Source organism: Lissotriton helveticus, chromosome 9 (genome assembly GCF_964261635.1).
Source record: "Lissotriton helveticus chromosome 9, aLisHel1.1, whole genome shotgun sequence".
NCBI classification, from domain to species: Eukaryota; Metazoa; Chordata; class Amphibia; order Caudata; family Salamandridae; genus Lissotriton; species Lissotriton helveticus.
The window spans coordinates 438,407,200-438,433,126 of NC_136070.1; the positions used below are offsets into that span (position 1 = coordinate 438,407,200).

The window sequence follows — 25,927 nt, forward strand, 5'->3', positions numbered from 1 at the left end:
TTCTTACTTTTGAATTGATAGAAAGAATACTAGCTGCCGCTCTCAAATTAAAATTGTTGAAGTCAAGAGATTTTACTTTTGAGATCAGGTCGGACCTCTCGCGTACCACCCTGGACTGTCAATGGGAGTTGGGAAATAAAATGGAAGCCTTTAAGAAACTGGGGGCAGTCGTTCAACTTAAATTCCCAGCACAACTGAAAATCATGCATAATAACAAGATGCACAATGTCCGAACAGTGCAGGAGACAGATTATCTCCTAGAGACTCTAAGATAACTCAAATAGGTGTTGAGATATAGTGTGTGGTATTGTAAACACATCTGTCAGGAGTTTCGAGGGGGAAACTTTTGGCGTTAAGAAAGTAAATCAGTTATTTCATCACCTCATATATGGTAAACCATAGTTACACTTAGTTACACTAGGCATATTAGTAATGGTGTTAGTAATGATGTTAAGAAAAGACTTCAGGCATTTCACCATCTTGTATATTGTGAATCACTTAGTTTATAAGTTACATTAGTAATGGATGAATCAACCCAAGTTTTTCTGCAACGAAAATAGCGTGTCTATTTTAGCGTAGTATCAACACTCGATTAAAATGAAGTGGAGCATGGCTCACCGAAGGCAGAATCTGGACTAGTCCAGGTAAATAGGGGAAGAATTCTCCAGGGGGGCGGGGTGTAAGGATGGTGTGGGGTTAGCACGGGTGCGGGAGCGGGGGAGCAGATGGGTAAAAAAAAAAAAAAATTCTCATTTGTCTTTTAACCTTAGTAGGGTATGTTTTTTGCTGCTATGGGTTCGATATAGATACTTTGCAGGCTAGGGTGGAGTTAAACGATGGTTCCTATAACCCTCCATGAGAACGTTGCAATGTTTATCATGGAATGTGAATGGCCTCCATGTTAAGAGCAGGAGAGAAAAAATCTTCCAGTATTTGAAGGATTCACCCGTACATATAATTATCCTGCAAGAAACCCATCTTCTTAAAGAAAAAATTACGGAAATATGTGGGAAGTTTAGGTGGGTGGAACATTGTCTCTGGTCTGGTCAATCGTCAAATGTCAGGGGGTCGCCATTCTGATTAAAAAATAAGCGGATATTAGTCTTTTGAACACTGTGACTGATGCAAGTGGTAGATGGGTCAAAGCTAAAGTCTCTGCAGAAAGTATGCCCATCACAATGGTTGGGTATTATGGCCCCTAATCGAGATGATCCCACCACTTTGAAAACTATTTTTTCCAATTTGCTGGGGTTTCCAGATATGATAATCTTAGCAGGGGACTTTAATATAATAATGAATCCTCTATTGGATAAATCCCCAAGCAGTAGGGCCAATGCCCCGTCTAAATCTAGAGCTTTCTTGAAAACTATGATGAGGGAGAATGCGCTGGTCGATATCTGGAGGGAAAGGTCAGGCACCCAAATGGGAGTGTCCTTTTACAATAAAAAACAGTCCCAAATCCAGGATCAACTATATTTTAATAAGTAATGTCTTAAGGGGCAACATTACAGATATAGGCTGTCTGACCCCACATCCATCAGATCATGCAGCTATTTGGATGGATCTGGACTTATTAGGTAAAGCTCAGCAAAGGGCCTCGTCATTTGATCGTACACTCCTCTTGGATGATGCAGAAGTTGGCCACCTGTCCCAGGAGCTAAAATTCTTCTTATACATTAACATCGTTTCAGCTGACCCGATTGTGGTTTGGGATACTTTTAAATCTTTTCTAAGGGGTCTAGCTACTAATAGGATGTCTTATAAAAATAGACAGTATAGGGAGGAAATCTCATCCACAGAAAGACAAATGAAGGAGGTGGAAAAAGATATCATTAAAGAATCGGATCCGGAACAAATTCAATTATTAACAACTAATCTGGAATCCCTGAAGGCCTTCGTAGATAGCACTGTTCAAGCTGGAATAGTTAAGAGGTGAGCAAACTTGCCCACTTGGAGTACGGCGAGGGGGCACGTAGATTGTTCGCCTGGAAGGCCAAATCTGACAGATTGCATAATTTGATAAAACAAATAGAAGACACACATACTAATAAGCCAACAAGCAATGAAGAAGAGATAGGAAACGCTTTTCATACCTATTTCATGGAACTATATGACGACGACAACAGCGTAGATATTATCTCGGCAAAAGATTGGCTAGATTCAATTCACCTTTCTGCACTAGAATCCAGCAAACGATAACATTTAGAGATAGAAATCTCACAACAAGAAGTTAGGAAGGCGCTCCTTGCTTGTAAATCTGGTAAAGTAGCAGGGCCGAAAGGCCTCCCAGCCCAAGTGTACAAATCATTGGATGAAGTGATAATCCCATTTATGACCACAGTTTCTTATAAAATCCTGGTAGAAGGGGTCAAACCACCGTCTTCGTGGGGAGAAGCAAATATCACCCTGATTTTAAAACCAGGTAAATTATCTACGAAGTGTGGGTCGTATAGACCTATTTCACTTCTTAACTCAGATTACAAGGTTTTTACTAGGGTGCTGGCTAACAGATTGGGCGCAGTTGCAGGAGATCTACTGCATAGCGACCAGAGAGGTTTTCTAAAAGGCAGAAGTCTCTCTGATCTTACACATAATCTGATAGGTGCCATCGATTTTTGCCTCTAATTTCACTCTCCCCCTGGCAGCAATGACGTTCAATGCAACAAAGGCCTTCGACAGGGTTAACTGGAACTACCTTGCTGCTGTACTTGAAAATTAAACTTTGGCCCTAAATTTCGCCAAACTATAAATCTCATTTACAGTGACCCATCAGCAAGGCTGGTGGTCAATGGTAAATCGACTAAACCCTTCAATATTAATAGAGGTACCAGACAGGGTTGCCCCCTCTCTCCCCTCCTCTTCAACTTGTACATAGAGCCATTTGCTCAGCGTCTTAGGGAGGAGACAGTCAATTTACCTTTTAAGAGCGGCACATGGGAAAGGAAGGTAGCCCTATATGCTGACGACATTCTCATCTTTTCGTCAGATTTAGAGTCATCATTCCCTCGAGTCACCTGTCTAGCTGAAGAGTTTGGTCGAGTATCCGGTTATGAAATTAACGCAGATAAGACCGGGATCATGACCTGGAATCTGCCAAAGGGCCAATACAACACTAAGGATGAGATGAGGTACCTGGGGGTTAGAATTGTACATAATATAGACAACATAGCTAAGGTAAACCTCTCAAACATCCTTAAAGAGAGTCATAAATTAATGAGATCTTGGGCCCACCTTCCCTTGACGATCCTAGGCAGAGTCAATCTGACTCCAATGACAATTTTACCCAAAGTCGCCTTCCTTTTTAACAATATATCATTACATTTTGACAAACAATTGATCGACAGATTCTAGCAAGCAATTAATTCATTTGTGTGGGCCTATAAAGCAATCAGATTCTCCTGGAAAAAACTAAGGCGTAGAAGAGAAAAGGGTGGTCTAGCGCTCCCAGATGTCCAGTACTATGCATGGGCATTTCAATTAACTCACTTGAGGATGTTGCTGAAATCACCAGACCTTTTAGACAGAGGGAAGATGTATAAAGCTATGTTAGATCAAACAGGGCTTCCACATGAAGGCTTTCTTTTTAAATTTGGGGACAAAATATTCTTCACGAAAGTAAGGCTGAAGGTACTATGGGGTGCCGCTCAAATATGGGCTAGAATTAGAGCATTCACAGATATGGAATACTATTCAAGACTTGCTCCATTATGGGGTAGCCCGGGGCACCAAGTTGCCTAAAAGATATGTTAGCTATATCTTTAAAAACAGCAGATCTAACTGAAAAAGGTCCCCTCCTTTCTTGGGGTGTACTCAATGAGAAATTGAAAGGGGGCATGTCCAGATCTAAGTATTTACAGTTAAAGAGCTGGTCTCAGAACCAAAAAACATCATTTGGGCAGGGATATCCACTAGAAGATTATCAGAGAAGCAGGGAAGAAGGAGGTATCTTCTTTCTATTGGGCAATCGAGGAGGCCTTTGATGGGGATTTTAAACTAGCAGGAGAGCTATGGGAGGAATCTATTCTGATGCGGATTGGGCTGAATTGTGGCAGACTTCCTATAGCACTCTGTTCTCAACAGTAAAGCCAGCATGGTTGAGAAGAAATCATTATTTCACCACTCATAGAGCCTTCTTATCCCCGGCAAGACTTTCTAAGATGTCCAAGGATCCACCGGCTAAATGTAAAAAATGCAACTTGGAAAGAGCTCCGGATACACATATGTTCTGGACTTGCCCTGCCGTTTCGGAATATTGGGAAAAAGTGGGGTCCACTATAGAATCCATCTTAGGATGCCCTATACCTATTACACTTAGTTTAAAAAATGTTGGCATTGAAGTTGGAATTACTGGCCCCAATAGGGGCTTTCTGCTTTTTGCTATATTACTGGCAAGACGAGTAATTTGTTAGAGATGGGTTGAAGCTTCCCCCCTATACATTCAGACTGGCTTTCATCCTTGTATAAAACATCAAGCATTGATCTGGCTAGACTAAAAAATAGCAAGAAGAGAGCCATCTGGGACCCCCTAGTAAATTGGATTCCAGCTTAGATAACCATTATGATTAGTACTCTACATCACTTTTCTTGTCCACCAAATTTTCTTTTGTCCTATGATTAATGGGATGCTCTCAGTTTCTGCTGGACTCTGCCGATATCACGGGTGCATATATAACGGTGATCCAAGGCAGAATGCCAGCTACAATACTTGTCCCTTAAGATCAGGGGAGAGTACAACCACCCTCTCCTTAACAACGAGAGGACAGCAAAACAGTTAGATAGTCAGGGAGCCACTGGTAGGCAGGCGAACAAGGTTGGGGCAGTACCCCATTAAAAAAAACCTACCTCTCCAAAGTGAGTAACAGTGGCAAATTGCACATCACCTGTAAGCTGGGGTCAGAGGCGAATGAGAAGAAAAAAAAAAGTAAAAAAAAAAAAAAAAGGCTGGCACTGGGGAAGGAGAGGGGAAACGAGTTGCCAAACCGAATTTTCAGGGGGCTGAGGGACCTTTGGTAGTCACATCACTGGGTTTGGCTAGGGAGCTCTACACACCAAGAAAAGGGTTCTGCCATGTTGCAAGTAGGCAGAATGGGGAATTTGTGGAAAGCCAGATGCCACACTTTGCAGGAAGTGGTCATCAGGAGGCAAGGAACCTAGTAGCCCATTGGCTACTGACTGCGTCTACCATGAGGGCCAATTCTCATTTTCATCCGAAATTAGGTTTACAACTTTCTAAGATATCCACTCCATGTCCAGGCTGAAAACTGTTGGTACAGGAAAGTGACTGGCACTTTCATGCACAAGTTTCCACTTGGGGGAAAATCTGAACGTAGACTGCTGCACTGCTGTCAGTTCACTTTTTCTTATTGCAGTTATCCTGTATTTTCTAAATGTTATACACACTTTAACCCCTTCTATGCTGGTGACGGAACCACTCCGTCACCAGCCACGGGTGGGCTGTGCTAATGACGGAGTAATTCCGTCGCGGCCCGGTCGCCGCGCCTGTGCGGCGTTGATTTCGCGCCAGCGCGGCGCGTTCTATTAGACGGGCGGGGCAGTGACGTAACCACTCCGTCATTAGCACAGCCCACCCGTGGCTGGTGATGGAGTGGTTCCGTCTCCAGCATGTCGGCGCCACTCGCCCCCCCGCGCCGCAGCGGAATTACCGCCGCGGCCAAAGGGTTAAACATGCCACATTTTGCACCTTGTTTTCAGTGTTGCTTTGTAAGCTTGTAGTTTCTAGTAATTGATTCATTTTTTTCAGCACTCTTCCTGAAAGAACTCCAGTAGCTTCCACCCACAGCATAAGTAGCTCAACTACACCTGATCGTATTCGCTTTTTGCGTGGCACTGGCATTCGAAGCACTTTCCATGGACAGTTGAGAGAGCGGCGTACGGCGACATACAATGGGCCACCTGCATCACCCAGCCTATCACATGAAGCTACACCCCTTTCACAGAGTCGAAGCCGAGGCTCAGCAAATCTATTTAGTAAATTAACTTCAAAATTATCAAGGAGGTAAGTTTTTAGTTTTGTAGCAGCTTTGATGTATTTTTAGTATGTGTAACGTTGTAAACTTGTACCTTAGTAAAAGTCCAACAGAATACTTTGTGAAATGAATGCTAGCATTGAATAACTTAAATTTCACAAATTGTATTTTCATTAGAATATCCCAAAATGTATTGTGGTTTGACATCTACTGCTCTTCCATATCGCAGTGGGATCAAACGTGTTGCAGTTACATTTAATACCAAGTCTCTTATCCATCTAAAACTTAGTTTTAAAAAGTCTCTTCAGGGCATGATTTTCACAAAGTACAATTTTCTCTGCCCCAGGATCCAGATGTCCGAGTTCCGGGGGGAGTTTAGAGGGATCACACCTGTATTTATATAAAACTAAATGAGGCTTTTTGCAAGTTCATGATTTTGTTTGTAAATTGTATTGTCTGCACTTGCAGACCTACATTTGAAGTTAGCATTCATCCTGTTGAAGTCTAGCTGCAACCAATAATAGTGCTTCAAACCTGGTAATATTTTATTAATATCGGAGTTTACCTCTCAGAGATTGTAAAGCTCTTGAGTTTATTTGAAAAGGTTTCCGTAAAACACGATTCTTTTACTTTCCATCTGACAGAGGTGGGAGTGCTGCCAGCTGAGCCATACAGACATTGTAATGTATCATTATAAACTTACTGTGTCATTGTTATGTTATAGAGCCTTTACATTTAATACGAGCGGTCAGTAATTGAATTAGTCTGCTCTGTTTCGTTGGCATTCGATCTTCCTAACACCTTTAGAATAGAGCTGTGGTAGTTCACTATTTGTCTTTGTTGACTTGTGAGCATGTTGGTGTGTTATTGTTTTATATCTCACTTTGTGGTAGACTGTGTTAATGCTTTATATGGTTCCTATATGTGCTGTCTGCATTTGGAATAGTTTGCCTTAGGAATAGTTTACATTGCTTTTCAAAGTGCTAGTTATTTCGATGTTGATGGCCACTCCCTTAAAAGCTTATCTAAAATTACCCTTGTGAAATACACTTTCCTTAACTTCCATTAATTACCTTTAGGGAAACATCCATTTAATTTTATACTGCAGCCTTCTCCGCGACTTCTTCCAAGTTCATTGCCAGCTAAACACAACAGCTGTCAATTTTAGGTCTCTCCTATGAGACCGCAATTGACTGTAGTTGAAATCCTTATGTGGACCGTTGCAAAAACGTTCAGTGCACTTGGGGCCTGCGCATTCCTAGTCTTTGGTTTCTTTTTTGTTGCTGGTTTATTATTCAATGGTTTTCCTTCCTCTTCACATGTATGCCCCTCCCCTGGGACACCCATTCAGGAAAATTATATTTTTTCCTTTTCATTTAGCATTCTATGGAAATGCACATGTTTTCTAGCTCTCCCTCATATGGTGCTACCCCCAAATGCTGCTCTGTGCTCCGAGTTGCTGCCATTCCTCTCCCTAAGTTTGTCTGTTGCTTTCTCAACCACTTCCTACATTTTATTTTTTAAAGGCCTCCCTGCACTGAGCTTCAAGTGCCTTCTTCGCTCCTAAGCTCCCCATCCACTCCCTGTTGCTTCTGCCCCTTCCCCCACACCCGCTGCTCCAATGCGCTACCCATCTTTCGAGGTTCATATTTCATTTTCCGTATTGTTTTTTGAGAACTTGACAGTTGCCTTTTGCAGCCTGCCCGCTCTGCAATGTTAAATAAAATGTCATTTAAAAAAAATAGTTTTTACTGATCCAAGTGACATCCACTATCTTCGGTAGTTAAAAAAGTAAAATAATAAAAAGGAAAGAGGTGTCATTCCTAAGGGTCACACATGAGTGGTGCAGTTTGCTTTTGTATACATCATCCATATGTGCATGCCTAGGCAATGGCAGCCCTTATGCTTTCCATTGTTCCTATGGTGTACAACTTGGGTGCAGGGCTTGACTGACACACTTTATCCCAGTATAGCCAAAAAGGGTGCTTCAGTATGCACCCATCTGTCGCACTGCGTTAACGAGAGAAAAAGATTCCTTGAAAGTACACCTCTTCATCACAATTTATCCATTTTTATCGTTGTTTGCCAATAATTTTATCAATCCTTATTTCATCCACTTTCCTTTATATTTAACCACTCCAGAGACAGCATGGTTGCGCCAAAATACTTTATTCCACAGTTTCAAATGCCTTCTGCTGCCAATCCAGGCTTTTAACAGCGGCACGTAAGGTCAACCATATTTCAACGTAGACTCTTTATCCCAGGGCATTCCCCACCGCTGCTCCGAACTCGAAATCCAAGACGCTGGACACCTTGTCTAGTTTTGTGGTTGTTGAGCATCACATGCCTCTTGGGCCGATACTCCCATATCTTTTGGCACTCTGTCGCCAATGTGTTTGCATGGTCTAGGAAGAAGACTGTAAGGAAACAAGCTTAGTGCAGGTTTCACTCTTACTGTTTGCCCACATTTTGACGGCTTGGTACTGTCGTATTGGCCCCTAAATGCCCTTTGCTCTGCTAAGCAGAAGTCAGTACCTTTGCTGTGACCCTTAAAAAGGTACAAGTTGGTTGGCTTATACCCAATTGGCATAGCTTAACTTACTTGCAAGTCCCTAGTATATGGTACAAGGCGTAGTCCGGGCCTGTAAGTTCGAGAGTCCCCCTCAGTGACTGCAGGACTTATTGTGCCACCCTGAGTGGGATAAGGTAAAACATGGCTCCCAATCTGCCATTACAGACTGGAAGGTAGTTTTAAACAGCTAACTCGATTTTGTATTTTAAGCAATGGCAAAGCCCAAACTCTTTCTTATGTGTGTAGGTCACCCCTGCAGCAGGCCTATCGAGTCCTCAGGCAGGGTGCCACATATTAGTAAAGAACTTGTGTTGAACTTGTTTTAGCAGTACAAACTAGATTTTACTTTTTTACTGGGAAGGATATTGGAAGCCTCATTAGCAAGTTGAGAGTTGCATGCTAACAACTCAACAGTGCTAACTTTTGAATGAGACTACCAAAGTTGGTACTTCAAGGCATCAAACAACTTATCGTATTAAGCCTGACTTGATGCCTAAGTTTAAATGAATGCAACTTTTAGAAAGTTGGCACTCTGCGGTCCAGCCTTCCAGTGGCCATTTACTGAGGCTGGCTATGAGACAGCCTTCTGCCCTCATGGGGAGACGTGTGAATGACTCCCAGGAAAGGTAACAATAAAGGCCTACCACTGGAGGAGGTGTTACCTCTTTATGGCAAGAAGCTTCATGCGGAAGCCTCCTTTAAAGGGCAAGGAGAAAGCACACATTGGAGGGGCTGCCCCACTCTGTAGGTAGATAGTCTGGCCGTTGGGACATAGGAGGAAAACTATTGCCAAACTGTTTTTGCATGAGATGGTACTCCAGTGGTAGGCACACCCCTAGGGCGAGATATCAAGCTCTCAATACCAAGAGGGGTTCTTCCATATTAAGAGTGGGCAGTATAGAAGCATCTGGGATAGCTTGATGCCATACTTTACAGGAACTTGTCATCAGGCTTGGTGAGCATTGACTAGTGACTGTGACCTCCATTAGGCCATTTCCAGGGCATAAAAATCAGATCTCACTTCACTGGAAGAAGAGGACTCAAGGACCACCCTGCTGATCTTGAAACCAGCGAAGAAGATGCTGAGCCGAAATAGGACTGTACATGATGCTATTTGGAATAGCAAAGGAAAAGACCTGCTGTGTCCTGCTTGTGGAGAAGTCCTCATCTGAGCCCAATTTGAAGCAGTGACGTTAGCTGACTTCTGTTTGCAGCTTGGACTGAGGAGTAGTTAGTCGAAGAACCCTGTTCAACTGCACAGCATCTTCAGCATTCTGTATACCTTGCATCAGGACCACCCCATAGAAGTCGGTGGGCAAGGAGCCACTGGTGCTGAGACTGGACTGGAGACTGCTCTTTTTGAGGAGGTAACTGTTTTGTTGGACCTTGCTGGTTCCCTTGACTGGCTCCTTGCCGGAGTTGGTCGCCCAGAGTCACTGTGAGTAACCACATACCAACCTGTAAAAGCTTTTGCTGAAAATTTTCAAAGTGTCAAATACAATGCACGTGCTTGTTCTTGGTTGATTTGAAAGTTCTGATTTACTGTTTCCTGTAAAATCTATATCTTTGGAACCCTTCAGTGGATCTTTTTCTTTTTGTTGTCCATAAATACATATAAGTATGATATATTATTATAAAATGGTTTCAGATTTCTTGAGTGTCAAGTTACTATCTCCTTCAATTGTTTTGGTGCTGTTTTAAATGCTTTAGACTTGCTCCTTTGTGCAAGCCTGACTGCTCAGAGCCGCAGCTACTCGGGGGACGAGCTATGTATTGACAAACAAAACCTGACTAGCCCTAAAAGAGTTAGTAGTGTATTACATGGTAAGGTTACACATCCACACCACGTAATACACGACCTCACAAGGAGCAAGCCATACTGAACCAGGCCATTATTGATGACGGAGACACAACAAAGTTTTCCATCCTGTGTGGGTTAGACACCACTGATTAACTCTTAGAGCTGTCGCCTCCACAGTAGCACCACGCCACACCTAGCTCTGAGCAACTAGCTTTTCAGGGGGTGTCTAGATGTTTGTTATACTTGCCCTTCGACGGCTCTCACATGTTCGGTGAAAAAGCCGATTCAGTGCTTGAGATCTTTAACAAGGGTCAGGCTACCACCAGATCTTTGGCTTTCTTCCAGGCATTGTGCCAGCCACACTCCACCTTTTGCTCCCTTCTGAGGCTGTGGTAGAGGTTCCTAGTTGTACCCACAGTATCAGTCATACCCCCAAGGTCACCAAGCCTCCCAGCGTTTTCATGACCTTGGACACAGCTTCAGCAGAAGACGTGGGAACCAAAGCCAGTGTGTTGTCCAATCCCCCATCCCTTCGGCTGCCGCTGGTTCTATGCCCCTTTGGCATGTTCTCCATGATACTGAGGGTCTAGGCCCTTCACTTTTTAAAAACCCTTCTGCCTTTGTCTCCATCTCCAGAATGGGTGATGGAGGACCATCTCTTCTTGCTCCATCTGGAAGTGCAGGCTCTGTTGGCCATGGGAGCCATTGAGAGGGTGCCAGCACCACAAGTAGAATGTGGTTGCTCTTCTCACTACTTTCAGGTGCCGAAAAAGGACTGAGGTCTCTGCCCTCATACTAGATCTGCGCCCTCTCAAAACATTCCTGAGAAAGAGAAATTAGAGATGCTCACCTTGGCTCAGATATTGTCTACCCTGGAGACTGGATGATAGTGTTGAACTTGAAGGACTCTTATTTTCACATCCCTCTCCTGCAAGCCCAGAGGCGTTACCATCGAGTTACAGTAGGCCATGAGTATTTCCAGTTCGTTGTGCTCCTTTTGAGCCTTACCAGTACCCCAGTGATGATGGTGGTTGCAGCACATCTTTGGTGATCAGGTGTCCCTGTTTTCCCCTACCCTGACTTGGCTGCTGAAGTGGGCTCACCCCAGGTAGTTGTCACCCACCTCCAGAGAGTGGCGAACCACCTACATTTGCTCGGGTTGACTCTCAACTTGCCGAAGTTACACCTGACTCTTTCCCTTTCATCTGAGCTAATCTGGACACAGTGCAGTTACCTACCCTCCGGAGCGGAGAGTCCAGGACATTTTGGCTATGATCCCGATGTTTCAACCTCTGTCCTGGATTTTGATGAGACTAACTCTGAGGCTGCTGGGTCTAATGGTCTGCTGCATCATCTTAGTGAAGCACGCAAGATGGCACTTGCTGGCTCTGCAGTTGAACCTGTAATCCCAGTGGGCTCAGCATCAGGGAAATCTCTCTGACCTGGTCCAGATTTTGAAGAAGGCTAGAGAAGATATGCAGTGGTGGCTAACGAACCAAGATTTGTCTAGTAGCAAACCCATCTCCCTTTCCCAACTGGAACTCAGTGGTGACTGATGCATCGCTTATGCATTGTGACGGCCAACTGGGAGAGGTGGAGATCCGAGGACTCTAGTCTCTGGTGGAGTCCCAGCTTCACATCAATGTTCTGCAGCTGAGGGCAATTCGCTTGCCATTGAAAGCCTTTCTCCCATCCATCAAAGGAAGGCTAGTTCCGGTGTTCACAGACTACACTACCATCATGTGGTATTACATCAAACAGGGCAGAGTGGGGTTGTTGACTACCCGGAGACGTGGGTACTCTGTATCTGCCTGAAGCGACAGGATATCGTCTGGGCTGTGCAGCACTTGATGGGATCTCTGAACGCCAGGGCAGACAAACTAAGCCACTGATGCCTTGTGGATCATGAATGGTGTCTATAACTGCAGGTGGTTCAAGATCTCTTGTGAGAATGGAGAGAATCTTGGCTCGATCTATTCGCCACCTCTGAGAAAGTGCAATGTCAGTTTTTCTCCACTTTGAAGTTTCCAAAGCGGCTTTTGCTCAGAGAAACGGTCCATTTAGACTGGAACCTGGAAGTCCTTGTACCCCTTTCCACTGATACTGCTCTTGCCCAGAGTTCTCAAGAAGATCAGGACCAACCTGGCCCAAGTCATCCTAGTGGCTCCAGACTGGAGGAGAGTCTGCTATCCCAAACTCTTGAGCATCTATCCTCCAATCCGGATGCCTCTTCAGGAGGACCGTCTATCGCAGGGCAGGGTTCTGTATCTGAACTAGTGCATGTTCCACCTTTATGCGTGGAGATTGAGTGGCGGTAGTTGAATGCCTCTGATCTGCTTCCTAAGGACTGTGATGTCATCTTGGCGGCCCTCAACAAAGATCACGTATATGTCCTCTGGTGGGACAAATATGTGACTTGGTGCTCTGCCCGTAATGCTGACTCTTTTTGAAACCCCTTGTCTGAGGTTTTACTGTTTGTGGTACCTTTAACCTGACAAGGCCTTTGGTTGGGCTCCCCATTTGATCCCTGCATAGTTGTCAGCTCAGACTCCTAACCTTCAAGATGACCTTCTTCTTGGCCATTACATCTGCCAGGAGAGTCAGTGAGTTTCAAGCTCTTCCAATTACCCTTCATAATACCAACTTTTACCCAGGCAAACCAGTTCTTCTGACACCTGCCTCTTTTCTGCGGAATGTGATCACCCCCTTTCATGTTGGCCAGAACATCACACCCCACATTTTTCGCCCCACCTCATACTTCTAAGTAGGAGGAAAGACTCCACCGCCTGGGCCCAAAGAGAGCTCTTTCTATCTATGTCGATCATACCAAAGAACATTTGTTGGACGATCAGGTCTTTAATGGCTTCACTGGATTGAAAACAGGCAAGGCATTTTAGTATATGACCATCTCTTGATGGAGTGTACTCAGCATAAAGATCTGCTATACCTTAGTTAAAAATCAGCCTCCTGAGGGCTTGCTGTCCCATTCCACCAGGGCCAAGACTGCTACTACTACTACTACCTTAGTATGAGGGTTGTCTGTCCTGGACATCTGCCAAGCTGTTGTGTGGGTCCCTCCACATGTTAATGAAGCACTACTTCTTGGGTTGTTGGGTCAGTCAGGACAGGCATTTACCCTTTTGGTCCTCCAGGACTTCTTGGTTTGAGCCATTTGAATACCCACCTCTGGGGAGGTATTGCTTTGATATCAATTCTGATGTGTGGAATCTGTGGTTATAATTCGCTATTAGAAGAACAAGTTACTTACCTTCAGTAACGCTTTTTCTGGTAGAATATCTAACCGCAGATTTCTCACGACCTGCTCACACTCCCAGTTCTGCGAAATGGGCTCTTCACCCTAACATTTTGTTAGATTCTGCACACCGGTCAAACACTCAGTCTAAAGTGAGTACGCGCTTTTAGTACGGAAATAGTCACAAAAGAAAATTGTCAGCTTGCTGTGCTGGCGCCTATTTAGGCACTGCACACATCACTTCAGATGCGGATGGAGCCAATCAATGCCACCCACCACGCACAGAGGTACTGCTCCATATTTTCCAGATCCAGTCAGATGCCTGGGGAATATTCGAAGGTGAGGAATCTGTGGTTAGATTGCGTCTGGATCAGAACACGTTTTTCCAAAGGTCAGTAACTTGTTCATGATAGTGTATTCATGAGTTTCAGGATAAAACCTCTACATCATGAAAAAACAGACTGTGTATTTTATTCCCCAAGTAGATAGAAACTTATGTAAGCTGTTCGTGCCTCTTATGCAGCAGTATAGTAATGATCCTTCATAAAAATAAAAAAGTAGTTCTCAAGCATCTTTAGTGATTACAATTGTAACATGAATTCTGTACAGTAGTAATCTTAGTGGGCAGCAACATGTGTAGCGATGGCAGATATCTGGAGCACCACCTCTTGAGCGATGGCCAGGAAAACATGTATACATTGGATTGCTTTAAATCTAATTTATTATATTAATCGATGTGAATGTATGATATGGTAAAAAAACAGTGCTAAACCACAGTTGATTTTCATAACCTGAACATGTGTTAGGACCCGAATATCCACTGCATGGTGTACAGTTGTGCTCCTCTTCGCTGAGTACCCAGCTGTAAGTTTCTAGCATTCTGGTTTTTGATTTTTAACCCTATCTACTCTTGTACTAATCTAGCATGTGCTTAAAGTCCCAGGCTTTACGTTTGACATGAGAAAGGTTCTGGACTTGGAGAGATGTACACAATGTGCTGTTGTTGGTTAGACAGTGAACTAATGGTTTAATGGTTTTAGTATGTTCGACAGTAGTGGCAGCGTACCATATTTTATAAATCATAGTTGTGACCTGACCTTTTTGTCATAGAAGTGGAGATTTGCTCATTTAAAGATCTAATGCTGCACTCTAACCCTGCTCCTAAGACTACTGCTCCTGTGCATGTTTGCGTGTAGGTTTGTGTGTGACCTGCGTAATGTATACATTGTGTGTATGAATGAACTAGTGTTGTGGGGGCACATGGATTCCCTCTTGGAAGGCCTTTTCCTGTTCATGTTCACAAGATAGAGGTGTGGTTGTTTTCTTAGACAGTAGAAATATATTGCTGTCATTGGCACTGAAACATAAAATAGGGGGCATGTTTCAGATTAGGTTCTTTTGCTGCAAGAGTCGCTGAGCAGTGTCATTTGGCCGATGGTGCGGTGAAGGATAGGACTGCAGTCTCTTGTTCAGAACATGAAGGGTCCTTTAGGTGTGGCCAGCCTTATATTTTGCTTCCTGATCACTACTTAGTGTGGCTATTGATAGGCAGATACAGAATTCTCACACTTTATGCCTCTATTGTGGGTGCTCCAACCTGGAGACAACCCTCCTGCGAAGAGCATCACTCGAAAAAGTCTGTGTAGGAAAGTGCCCCTTTTCACATGGACATCCCCACTCTTTACTTGGTATTTGATGTGATTTTGACTGGATGTGCACTGGGTTCCGGCTAACCAGGTCCCCAGTGCCAGATCTCTTTCCCAAAACGTTTGCAGTTGTACCCCAATTGGCAATACCTTTAGCACCTTCTTAAGTCCCTAGTAAATGGTATCCCTGGTACCTAGGGCCTGTGATACCGAAGAGGGTCCATAAGGAGCTGCAGCACATACTGTGCCAGCCTAAGGGACCCCTCACCTAAGCCATACAGACTGCGTGTCTTGGTGCAGAAAAAAGTGAAAACGCACATGACACACAACCTGTGTGCCATGTCTGCAGACACTGCATGCTGGATAGATAAGTCACTCATACAGCAGGCCTTATAGCCTTAAGGGCGGGTGCACTATACTGCATGTATGAGCATACCTGCATGAGACGATATGCTCCTGTGCTGGTCAGTTCTATTACTGCCAATACTAGTGATCAGTGAAGCCAATTTAAAACATCTGCTGAACACTGGTAAAAGGTAGTTCCCCAGCTACATGATGGCTTCACTGAAACCAGGGATGTTTTGTATCAAACATCTCATATTAATAAACCCACACTGATTCCAGTGTTGGATATATTAATACATGCACCCAGAGGGCACCTGAGACGTGCCCCCTGAAAACCTACCAACTACTGGTATGCTGACTGACTGGTCTTACCCCTCCTGCCACACCAGACGAGTTTCTGACGCCCAAGGGTGAGGTCCTTTGCTCTCATAGGTCAAGAACAAAGCCTGCTTTGGCAGAGGGTGTTTAAACCTCCTCCCAAAGGATGACCTGTGAATTTGCATTCTAAGGCAGGGAGCTTTGAAGAGCCCACCGCCTTTGGTATGAAAATCTGTCTTCCCTCACAGAAGTGGATGCTGACCCCCCCTGACTAGGGCTCATTTGGTGCCTAGATAGGCGGGAACATTAGTAGTCATAGAGGCGTGTTCACCTTCAGGCTAGTTCCACCCCATAAGTGGGTTACCTGAAGTGAAGACACAATTTCCCAGTCTGCCATCTTTGTGATGGCAAACATAGGAACTCTGGGACTGGGTTGTGTTCACTTCCCACAGGAAGTGGTCAGATAGGGGGTGTAGTGACCCTAGGACTAAGTAGCCCAATTGGCTACTAGTCTACACTCCCCTAATACCCCCTGAAACTAGTTTTTAGGGGAGCCCCTAGCACTAGGAATTCAGATCCTGTCGACCTAAAAGGAGTACTGGAGAGCCATGAAAAGCAACCAAAAGGGTACCACTTACTAGAAACTTAGTAGGGATGCCAAAGTGTGTGCCAATTAGACCATTTTAATTTGTTTTTGGGAAAGAGCACTGGTTCTGCGGCCTGGTTAGCAGGGACCCAGTGCACATCAGTCAAAAAATCTCAGAACCAGTGGCAAAAACTGGGGGTGACCATAATAAAATTTGCATCTATGGGCATTGTACTTTAGATCAGGTCGTCAGTAGTGTTTGCATTAATGTTTCCCTCCATCATTCTAATGGTGGGATTGGGGTGAACGAATGCAAGGAATCGCAAATGACATATTGATAGTCATTGCAACAATCTAGGCAAGTCATCCATAATTTTTGCTCCAGTTAACTCCTGTCTGTCAGAGTACATCAGAAGTTAAGAGTGCCTAATACACAGAGCCTTTTACAGCTCCATTCCGATATTCCTTTGCAACCTACTCATTCGTTAGTGTTTGACCAGGTACCGAAAGTCGGTCTCCCAGAAATATCTCACCACTCCCATTAAAATTAAAACTTGTTTCGTATTAAGGTCTACACACCATCCTGTCACCTTCCTTTGGAACATTTCATCTGCATTTGTTTCTTTTATCAATCGCAGCTTACTACTTACATTGCAACACGGAAATGCAGACACCCAGACCCAAAGTCACTCAATTTGACAGCCTTAAGAGGTCTTAATATTTGGCCTGTACAACACAGGAAAGTGAAGCATCAGAAGGAGTATGGGTTTCTGGCTGGCCAAATAAATAGGTGACTGTGCAAAATGGAAACTATTTACTACATGGTACCAAAAGCACACCAGAATTCTCATCTTTTCAATAGTACCGTGAGGACACACAATGCTCGTCCAGCACAGACATATCAGAGGCCTTTCCGGCTCATTTTGAGTGTACTCACCTGTGTGCACTAGAACTGAAGAGGATTGCGTGGATTTCTTGAGGGACTTCGCGCTTCCCATGCTAACTGAGGAAATGTGGGGAACGCCTGGAGGCAGATGTCACAGTAGAAGAGCTCGGTAAGGCGCTCAACTCCCTTCAGTCTGGTAAAGCCTCTGGTCCAAATGGGCTTCCTATCGAAATCTATAAAAGACCAGCCTCGATCGTGACCGCCCCTATGCTCGGGATGCTCAACGAGGCGCGAGAGCGTGGTTACTTGCCCCCTGACCAGAGAGAGGCCATGATCGTGGTGATTCACAAGGCAGAGAAACCAGCAGACCAATGTGCCTCATACTGGCCGATCTCTTTGCTCAATGTGGAAGCATAGGCTCTTGCCAAAGTCCTGGTGGATCGTATACTATCGGTGGTTACAGATTTGGTCCATGTGGACCAATCCGGCTTTATGCCCTGCAGAAGTACTCGTCATAACCTTCGGCGTCTCTATGGGGTTCTGTATATAACTGAGGATGTTGGAGACACCCAGACGGCATTGATGGCGATTGACGCATCAATGGCCTTTGATAGCATAGAATGACACTACTTGTTTATGGTACTTCAGTGGCTGGGCTTTGGACCGATCTTCTGTAGCTGGGTACGGCTCCTATACGAACGACCGTCAGCTTGGGTAGGGGTTAACTGGCCGTATCTAGGGCCTTTTTCCTGCAGAGGGGGACAAGGCAGGGATGCCCTCTGTCCCCTCTCCTCTTCGCCCTGGAGCTGGAGCCCCTGGCCCACTGGATCAGGAGAGCCCCCTCGATTTGGGGACTAGCAGCAACAGGTGAATGGGAAGTGCGTATATCTACACGCAGATGACATCATCCTCTATCTGGCAAAGCCATACCACTCGATTGCCCAAGTAGTAAACTTATTCGAGTTGTTCGCCAGCTACTCTGGCTATACCATTAATTGGTCGAAGTCAGTGATTTTTTTCCCCTGTCTGGTTCTCCCCCTCGAGTCCCGTCTAGGTGCTCTGCACCGGTGGTCCTGGAGGGATTCAAGTATTTAGGGGTGTATATAACGCGCGATAGACAGGAGTTCTTCCAATAGGAATCTCGAGCCCCAGCTGACTCGCCTGCAAGCCGACATGGCCCACTGGTGCACTCTCCCGCTCTCTTATGGATAGGACGGCCTTGTTCAAGATGCTCACACTGCCAAGACTACTGTATGATCGGCAGAACGCCCCATATCCGATACCCACGAGTGTATTCAAACAGATCTCACAGGCGGTGCGGACCTTGTTATGGGACAGACGGTCCCCCAGGATAGCGCTACACAAATTACACTGGGGGGTGTATGACGAGGGGTTGGCTGTCCCAGATGTTCAATTATACTACTGGGCGTCACAATTGCAGGTGGTCAATGATTGGGTGTACACAGAAAGGGACGAACCCGCCCATAGGGTGGACAGAATGGTCATGCCACGGGGAGCTTGTGAAACTCTCCTGTATGCCGTAGACCTCAGAAGTTGTGGTTGGACCACACTAGGGTAGTCTTCCAGTGCTGGCTGGAGGCAAATTGGCACCTGGGCTGAGCTGGCAAGTTAACTGGGAGAACTCCAGTTTGGCAGGGGGAACTGTTGAGGGAAGTAACAACGTAAACAGGGTTCAAGGGGTGGCAGCAGATAGGCATTGATTACTTAGGGGAAAGGGGATGCCATCCGTACTTTTGAATATCGTCAGAGTACAGCTTACATTCCTCACAGAGATATCAGTACATACGCCTCCAGCATTCCCTACTCTCCCACATACCAAGTGGTACAGTAATCCTGGATTACTCCCCAATGGAAGATCGTTTGTTACTCGATCTCATTGCGGAGAAACCCACATCCACAATTTACCGGCAATTGATAAACACTATACCCGATCCCTTGGCTAGCCTGAGAGCGGCCTGGGCCCGGGACCTTGGGAGCCTCGATGAGGAAGATTGGCAAGATGCGCTCCAGGGGCCCAGGGAGATTGCTATCCGTTCTAGGTTTAGGCTCGTGCAGTTTAAAAAATGCTTCATCGCACATACTATCCTCGCACCCACCTGTATACATGGGGAAGGTGTCAGTCGACGCTCTTGTGTGAGAGGTTGTCAACAAGAGGGCTCAATCTTCCATATCATATGGGAGTATCCGGTGATCAGTTCATTCTGTGTGACAGTTACAAATACAATGTGTAGGGTAGAGGGCATGCTGATCCCGATGGATCGGAAGTGGCTTCTTTTGCGAATCAAAGGGGACAATGACTGGGCAAGATATGTGGAGATTTGGCTGGCCCCGGCTGCAGGGGTAGCGAAAGTGAATATTGCTAGGGTATGGGGAGGGAGCGGGTGCTAGGGTATGGGGGGGGGTGCGGGGCTTCTTTTGCGAATCAAAGGGGACAATGACTGGTCGAGATATGTGGAGTTTTGGCTGGCCCTGGCTGCAGGGGTAGCGAAAGTGAATATTGCTAGGGTATGGGGAGGGTGCGGGTGCTAGGGTATGGGGGGGTGCGGGTGCCCCCTCTATGGAAGGATTGGCAGCGGGACCTCGCTGGTGCCAAAGAGCGTAGGAAATGGTATACAAAAGCAGGGGGTGCACGAAAAAATGGAAGAAAGTATGGGTGCCCTGGCGAAAATATAGAGAAGCGGGTGCCCTCTTGGAGGAGTAGTCAATTTGTAATGATGGAAGACACTTGTTTCCCCTATATGTAATTCCCAAATGATGCCTGCACTGTTCCCCAATGTGCTATTTGCACATTGTATTGGGGATGAATCCGTAGTATATGGGTATTAGCAATAATATGCCCCATGGTCCGCCTGGGTGGAGGGGCCTGTAGATCATTGGCTCGACATCCCTCCGTCTTCTCAGAACCTAGTTGTCCCACAGCGGCCGTATCTTCCCAAATACTACGGATTCATCACTAAACCATATGTATACAAGATAGATACACACATTAGGTGTGTCTTTCCATTTAATTGTTTACCTCATTTCTAGTTTCACAACCGGAGTGGCATACATGGGGCTGGTCCGCATGTGGTCTGAAGAAAAGGTGCAGGGGACACCTTGAAACATGTTGACAAGATAACCAGGCATTTGACCACATTAATGATCTAAATCCTATATCTAACCCCCTTTTTAGCATACCAATTAGAGGCAAGAATAAATTTGTTGGCTTACTAGCTAGGTATTTTTAACTCACACTAATTACCACTCCACCATATACCGCACCACACATAGTTTCAAACAAAAGTGCTCCTACATATCCTTCGCAAGTCGCAGCACGCCCCAAGCAGTAGATGCTTGGGAAGCCCCAATGATAAAGCATGTCACCTAAGGGCAACCTCTGGTGAGTGAGGGGACTAAAGAAAATAATTTTCTTTTCCAAACAGGCATACCTAATTGGGAAGACCTGCTATTACTTCACTGACAGGCTAGCTTCTTACAATCAATTGACTATGGGTTATATTGTTAAAGTTTAGAATCAAGAGGCGGAACCTAGCCTTAGCCTCTTTCTCCCTCCTTTTTGATTACCTGTGTGCTACTCGCCCATAAAAAAAAATGGCTTGGGCAGTGTTTTCCCCCCTCTCTGTCCCCGACACCAACCTGTCTACCTGATCAAAAGAGCAGCATTTCTCTTGTGTCTTCACCATTTGCCCTTCAAAGATGACTTCCCCCTTCCCCTTTGAAGATCTCCTTTTGGGCCAACACCTTGTGTGGCTTCCTGCCTGGAGGATGTAACACCTCCTCCATTGGCAAGCCTCTATTGTTACCTGTCCTTGGAGCCTTTAACACATCTCCCCAAACTGGCAGAAGCTTGTCTTATGGCCAGCTTCAGCAAATGGCCACTGAAAAACTAGGAAACAGAGTGGCAACTTTCTAAATGTTGAATGTGGCAACAAGTTAAATTAATTTTGACTTGTGCATCAAGTCTGGCTTAAAGTAACTCGTTTCAACTTTCGTAGTCTCATTCAGAAGTTCGCACAGCCTGAGGTGACAGCATGCAACTCTACTTACCAGAGGGGCTACCAATTTCTCTCCTGGTAAACAACGATAATTGTGAGTTTTTACTACCAGAACATGTTAAACATATGTTCTAATTTTTAATATGCTACACCCTGCTTTAGACCTCAATAGGCCAGCTGTAGGGGTGACTTACACATCTTAAAAAGTGAGTTTTGTGCCTTGTCATTGATTAGAATGCTAAAATCGAGTTAGCAGTTTTAAACTGTCCTTCCAATCTTCAGTGGCAAACTGGGAGTCTCGCTTAACTTTGTCTTCTCAGATTGGCAAAACACGTGCTGCAGTCCATGAGGCTAACACTACGTTTTGGACTGATGCTGGTCTTTCAATTCTGACAGTGCATTGAGGCCTGCGAACAGACCTCAGTGCGAGTGTTCTGACCCCTTAAACTTCTATGGTTGATTGGCTTATAGCCAATTGGCATAAGCCAACTTACTTATAAGTCTGTAGTATGATACCAAGGGCCTGTAAGTTAATTGGGGGTTGACCATCCAAAAAGAGGCATTCCCTTACAAGTACAATATTTGCTTAATTTGCTCAATACTAATTTGGGTTAAAGCAGTTTTTCCAGGCACTTGCTCCACATTTGATGCGAAGACCAGAACAATGCCTTTTAAAAAAAAATCTGCTTCCCTTATTTTCATTTGAAACAATTAGTTGGCTTACAAATGTAAGGCTGCCACATGGTCTTGTGTTAATATGTTTACTAAGTATTAATGTATGGATGTTCAGGCACTAGAAGAAAGAGTTGGGCAGACAGTGTTGAGACACTTGTTTGTGAATTATTCCCGCTGACCACTCCAGGTCCAAAGCAGGACCAGACCAAGTCCTGCTTTTTAATCTACACACAACATGTGAATCTCTAAAATGAAAGAAAAAGGTTAGTATTAGATTCCTTTCCTTAGAATATCCCCAGGCGTCATACTGGATCCGGAAACTTTTGCGTAGCAGTACCCTTGCGCGTTGGTAGGCGTCGTCTGCGGCTCCGCGTCCATCGTCGGCGTCATAGGCACCGGGATGACGTCACTGGAGTACTTAGCCGCCGCCCTCACGCGCTGACGTCAGTTCTTCTTTTTTCCGCGGCAGCAAGCACCGATCCGGAAAAAGTTGTACTCTAGTCAATTTTTGACTAACTTTTTCGATCCTTTTTGAGTCTCTCGACTCCAACGGTACCGGTAGGGATGCCCGGGTTCAAACTCTGCGTCGATTGCAGCCGACTGATGTCGGTTACCGACCCCCATCGCCGGTATCTTCACTGTCTGGGCACAGACCACGACGACAAGTCCTGCTCCGACTGCCGGGCCCTGACGTCCAAAGCTAGACGGGAGCGGTCCCGCAAGCGACACGAGCTCTGGCAGTCAGCCCTGCGCCGCTCGAGGTCCCGGTACGGAAGGTCGAGGGACCCGTCGCGGGGCCGGAGTCACCAAAGTTCCGGGAGTCTTCATCAGTCTTCACGCTCAAAGTCCTCAGGTAAGAGGCACAAGAAGTCGAAGAGGCGACATCGCTCTTCTGACTCCCCCCGACGCTCGCGGGGGTTCGGGCGACACCGCGGCTCCGCCGGAGCCGCAGGCGTTGCAGCCTGCTCCATACCCGCTGGTCCCTGGGCAGCATGCGACGCCGGAGGAGATCGAGGCCTTCCTCATGGCCATGAGGTTGCTCACTCCTCCGTCTGGTTCCGCAGCGCCTTCGGGCCAAGCGGCCCCGACTGGGTCCCCCAGCGGACCAGGTGCTTCGGGCCCGGCGCCGTCGGGTGCTTCGGCCCCGATGCAGTCGGCGACTTCGGTCCCGACGCCGCAGGGCCCCACCGGATCCGGGTCGCCGCCGGTCAACCTCACGAACTCGCCAGCGCCGTCCCCCAGGGTTTCGCCCCCGGCGCCCTCCCAGGACGACGCCGTCCCCGGTCCTACCCTCGATTCGGGTTAGGCACCGGAGCAGCGCCGCTCTCGACGCAGATGGGAGAATGTTACTTCTACGAGCCGGCCCCGTCCTTTGAGCCAGGTGACGGGTGACGAGGGGGATTGGGAGGGGTCCGAGGACCCTCTAACACGTGAGTGTCAGTCTTTTCAGGACTGTACAGGTGAGTTTGGGGAGGCCAATGGTCTGGACACTTCGCCCGACACTGGTTTTGTCTCCCCTCCTACCGTGGCTACGGAGGAGGGGGCTGCCTATAGTGTGGTGCTGACGAGGGCTGCCAAGGCCTTGGGCCTTGAGCTCCCCGTCTCAGCCGGGAGGACTAACCTCCTCACAGAGGTCCTTAAACCACAGACAAGCTCGGCCGAGCCTCTGCTGCCTTTTAATGAGGCCTTGTCGGACATTCTTCTGGGCACTTGGTCCAAGCCCGCTACAGGTCTGCCTGTAGATAGGAACGTGGCCAGGCACCACCGCCCGACTCCGGGCGACCCTTGCTTCCTGTCCACCCGCCCCACCCCCGAGAGCCTGGTCATCCAGGCCTCGAACTCCCAGACCGCATTCCCGTCGGCTCCCCCCGATCGGGAATCCAAGAGGTATGAGCAATACGGGAAGAAGGTATTCTCCTCCCTGAGTTTGGGATTGCGGTCAGTCAACACCGCATGCCTCTTGGGCCGTTACACCCACTCTCTGTGGGACACGGTCGCGGACGTGCTGCCACAATGTCAGGAGGAGGTCCGGACTAAACTCGCCCAAGCCCTTGCGGAGGGTCGAGATGCAGCACGGTATTCCATCCGGTGTGGGCTGGATACCACGGACTCACTGGGCAGAGCGATGGCAACGACGGTGGCGATTCGTCGCCACGCCTAGTTGAGGTCCGCCAACTTTTCGGCTGATGTCCAAAACACCCTTATGGACATGCCATTTGATGGCTGTCGCCTCTTTGGCGACAAGGCAGACCATTCGCTTGAGCGCTTTAAGGACTCCAGGGCTACGGCCAAGTCCTTGGGCATCTCGGGCCCCGTGCCAGCAAACGGCTGCTTTTCACCACTTTCGTGGCCAAGGAAGGGGCGCCCCCACACATCCGTCCAGCCACGGGCCGCAGACTACCATCCAGCGCGGCGGCGGATGTGGAAACCGCCGTGGCAGCGGTCGGGGACAACGGCAAGGCCAGTCCACACAGTGGGGGGCAGGGTCCGCCATCACCACCACCACTGGCGCACTGTCACATCGGACAGGTGGGTGCTGCAAATCGTCCAAAGGGGCTACTCCCTCCCCTTCGAGGCGTCCCCTTCAGCCATGCCACCTCAGTACCACCGCGTGTCGGGGGATCCCTTGAAACTTCTACAAGAGGAAGTTACGGCCCTCTTGGCCAAGGGGCCATCGAGCGCGTTCCTGGGCCAAAAGTAGGGTGTGGTTGTTACTCCCACTACTTTCTGGTACCCAAGAAGGGCAAAGGGGCCTACGCCCTATCTTGGACCTACGGAACGTCAACGGCTTCCTCCGGAAGAAGTTCAAGGTGCTGACTTTACCTCAGGTCTTAGCTACCCTAGACCCAGGAGACTGGATGGAAGCGTTGGACTAGCAGGACGCCTATATCCACATCCACGTCCTGCCGGCACACCGGCGTTACCTGCAGTTCACGGTAGGCCACGAGCACTTTCAGTTTACCGTGCTCCCCTTCGGCCTTACCAGCGCCCCACGGGTGTTAACGAAAGTGATGGCGGTGGTCGCAGCTCATCTGCGCAGGTTAGGGGTTTCAGTCTTCTCCTACCTCGACGACTGGTTGTAGAAGGCGGGCTCGCCCCAGACAGTCGTCAGCCACCTCCAGACTACGGCCGACCTCCTGCACCTGCTGGGGTTCTCCATCAATGTGCCGAAGTCACACGTGTGTCCCTCTCGGAAGCTCCTCTTCATTGGAACGGTTCTAGACTCTGTTCAGTTTCGGATCTATCCTCCCGAACAGCAGGTTCTGGATAATCCGGCTCTGATTCCGATCTTTCAGCCGTTATCCGGAGTCTCGGTCTGGTTGGCGCTGGGGCTGATGGCCTCCTGCATCCTTCTGGTGCATCACGCCCGGTGGCCGATGCGGGCTCTGCAGTGGGACCTGAAGTTTCAGTGGGCCCAGCATCAGGGCAACTTGTCCGACCATGTCTTGATCTCGGAGGGCACTGCAAGACCGTTGCAGTGGTGGCTCACGGACCGCGATTGGGTCAGCGGCAGATCCCTCTCCCTACCCCAACCGGAGCACGTAGTTGTGACGAACGCGTCCCTCCAGGGCTGGGGAGGCCACTTGGGAGAGGCGGAGATCAGAGGCCTCTGGTCTCCGGCGGAGTCCCAGCTCCATATCAACCTTTTGGAGCTGCGGGCGATCCGGCTTGCACTGAAGGCATTCCTCCCCTCTGTCTGGGGGAGTGGTAGTGCAGGTGTTCACGGACAACACCACCGCCATGTGGTACTGCAACAGGGTGGGTGGGGTCGTGGACCCTATGCCAGGAGGCTCTGCGCCTCTGGCAGTGGCTGGAACATCTGGGCATGACCCTGGTGGTTC

General features: G+C 47.2%; 1 protein-coding gene across 2 annotated transcripts in view; it reads left to right on the forward strand.

Moving 5' to 3' along the window:
* MARK3 (microtubule affinity regulating kinase 3) overlaps positions 1-25,927 on the forward strand; it is a 596,913-nt gene that overhangs the window by 449,734 nt on the left and 121,252 nt on the right. For both annotated transcript variants that reach the window (XM_078660239.1, XM_078660240.1), the window contains exon 15: positions 5,762-6,016. In XM_078660239.1, the coding sequence (XP_078516365.1) occupies positions 5,762-6,016 (255 nt within the window). The remainder of the gene's footprint in view (positions 1-5,761; positions 6,017-25,927) is intronic.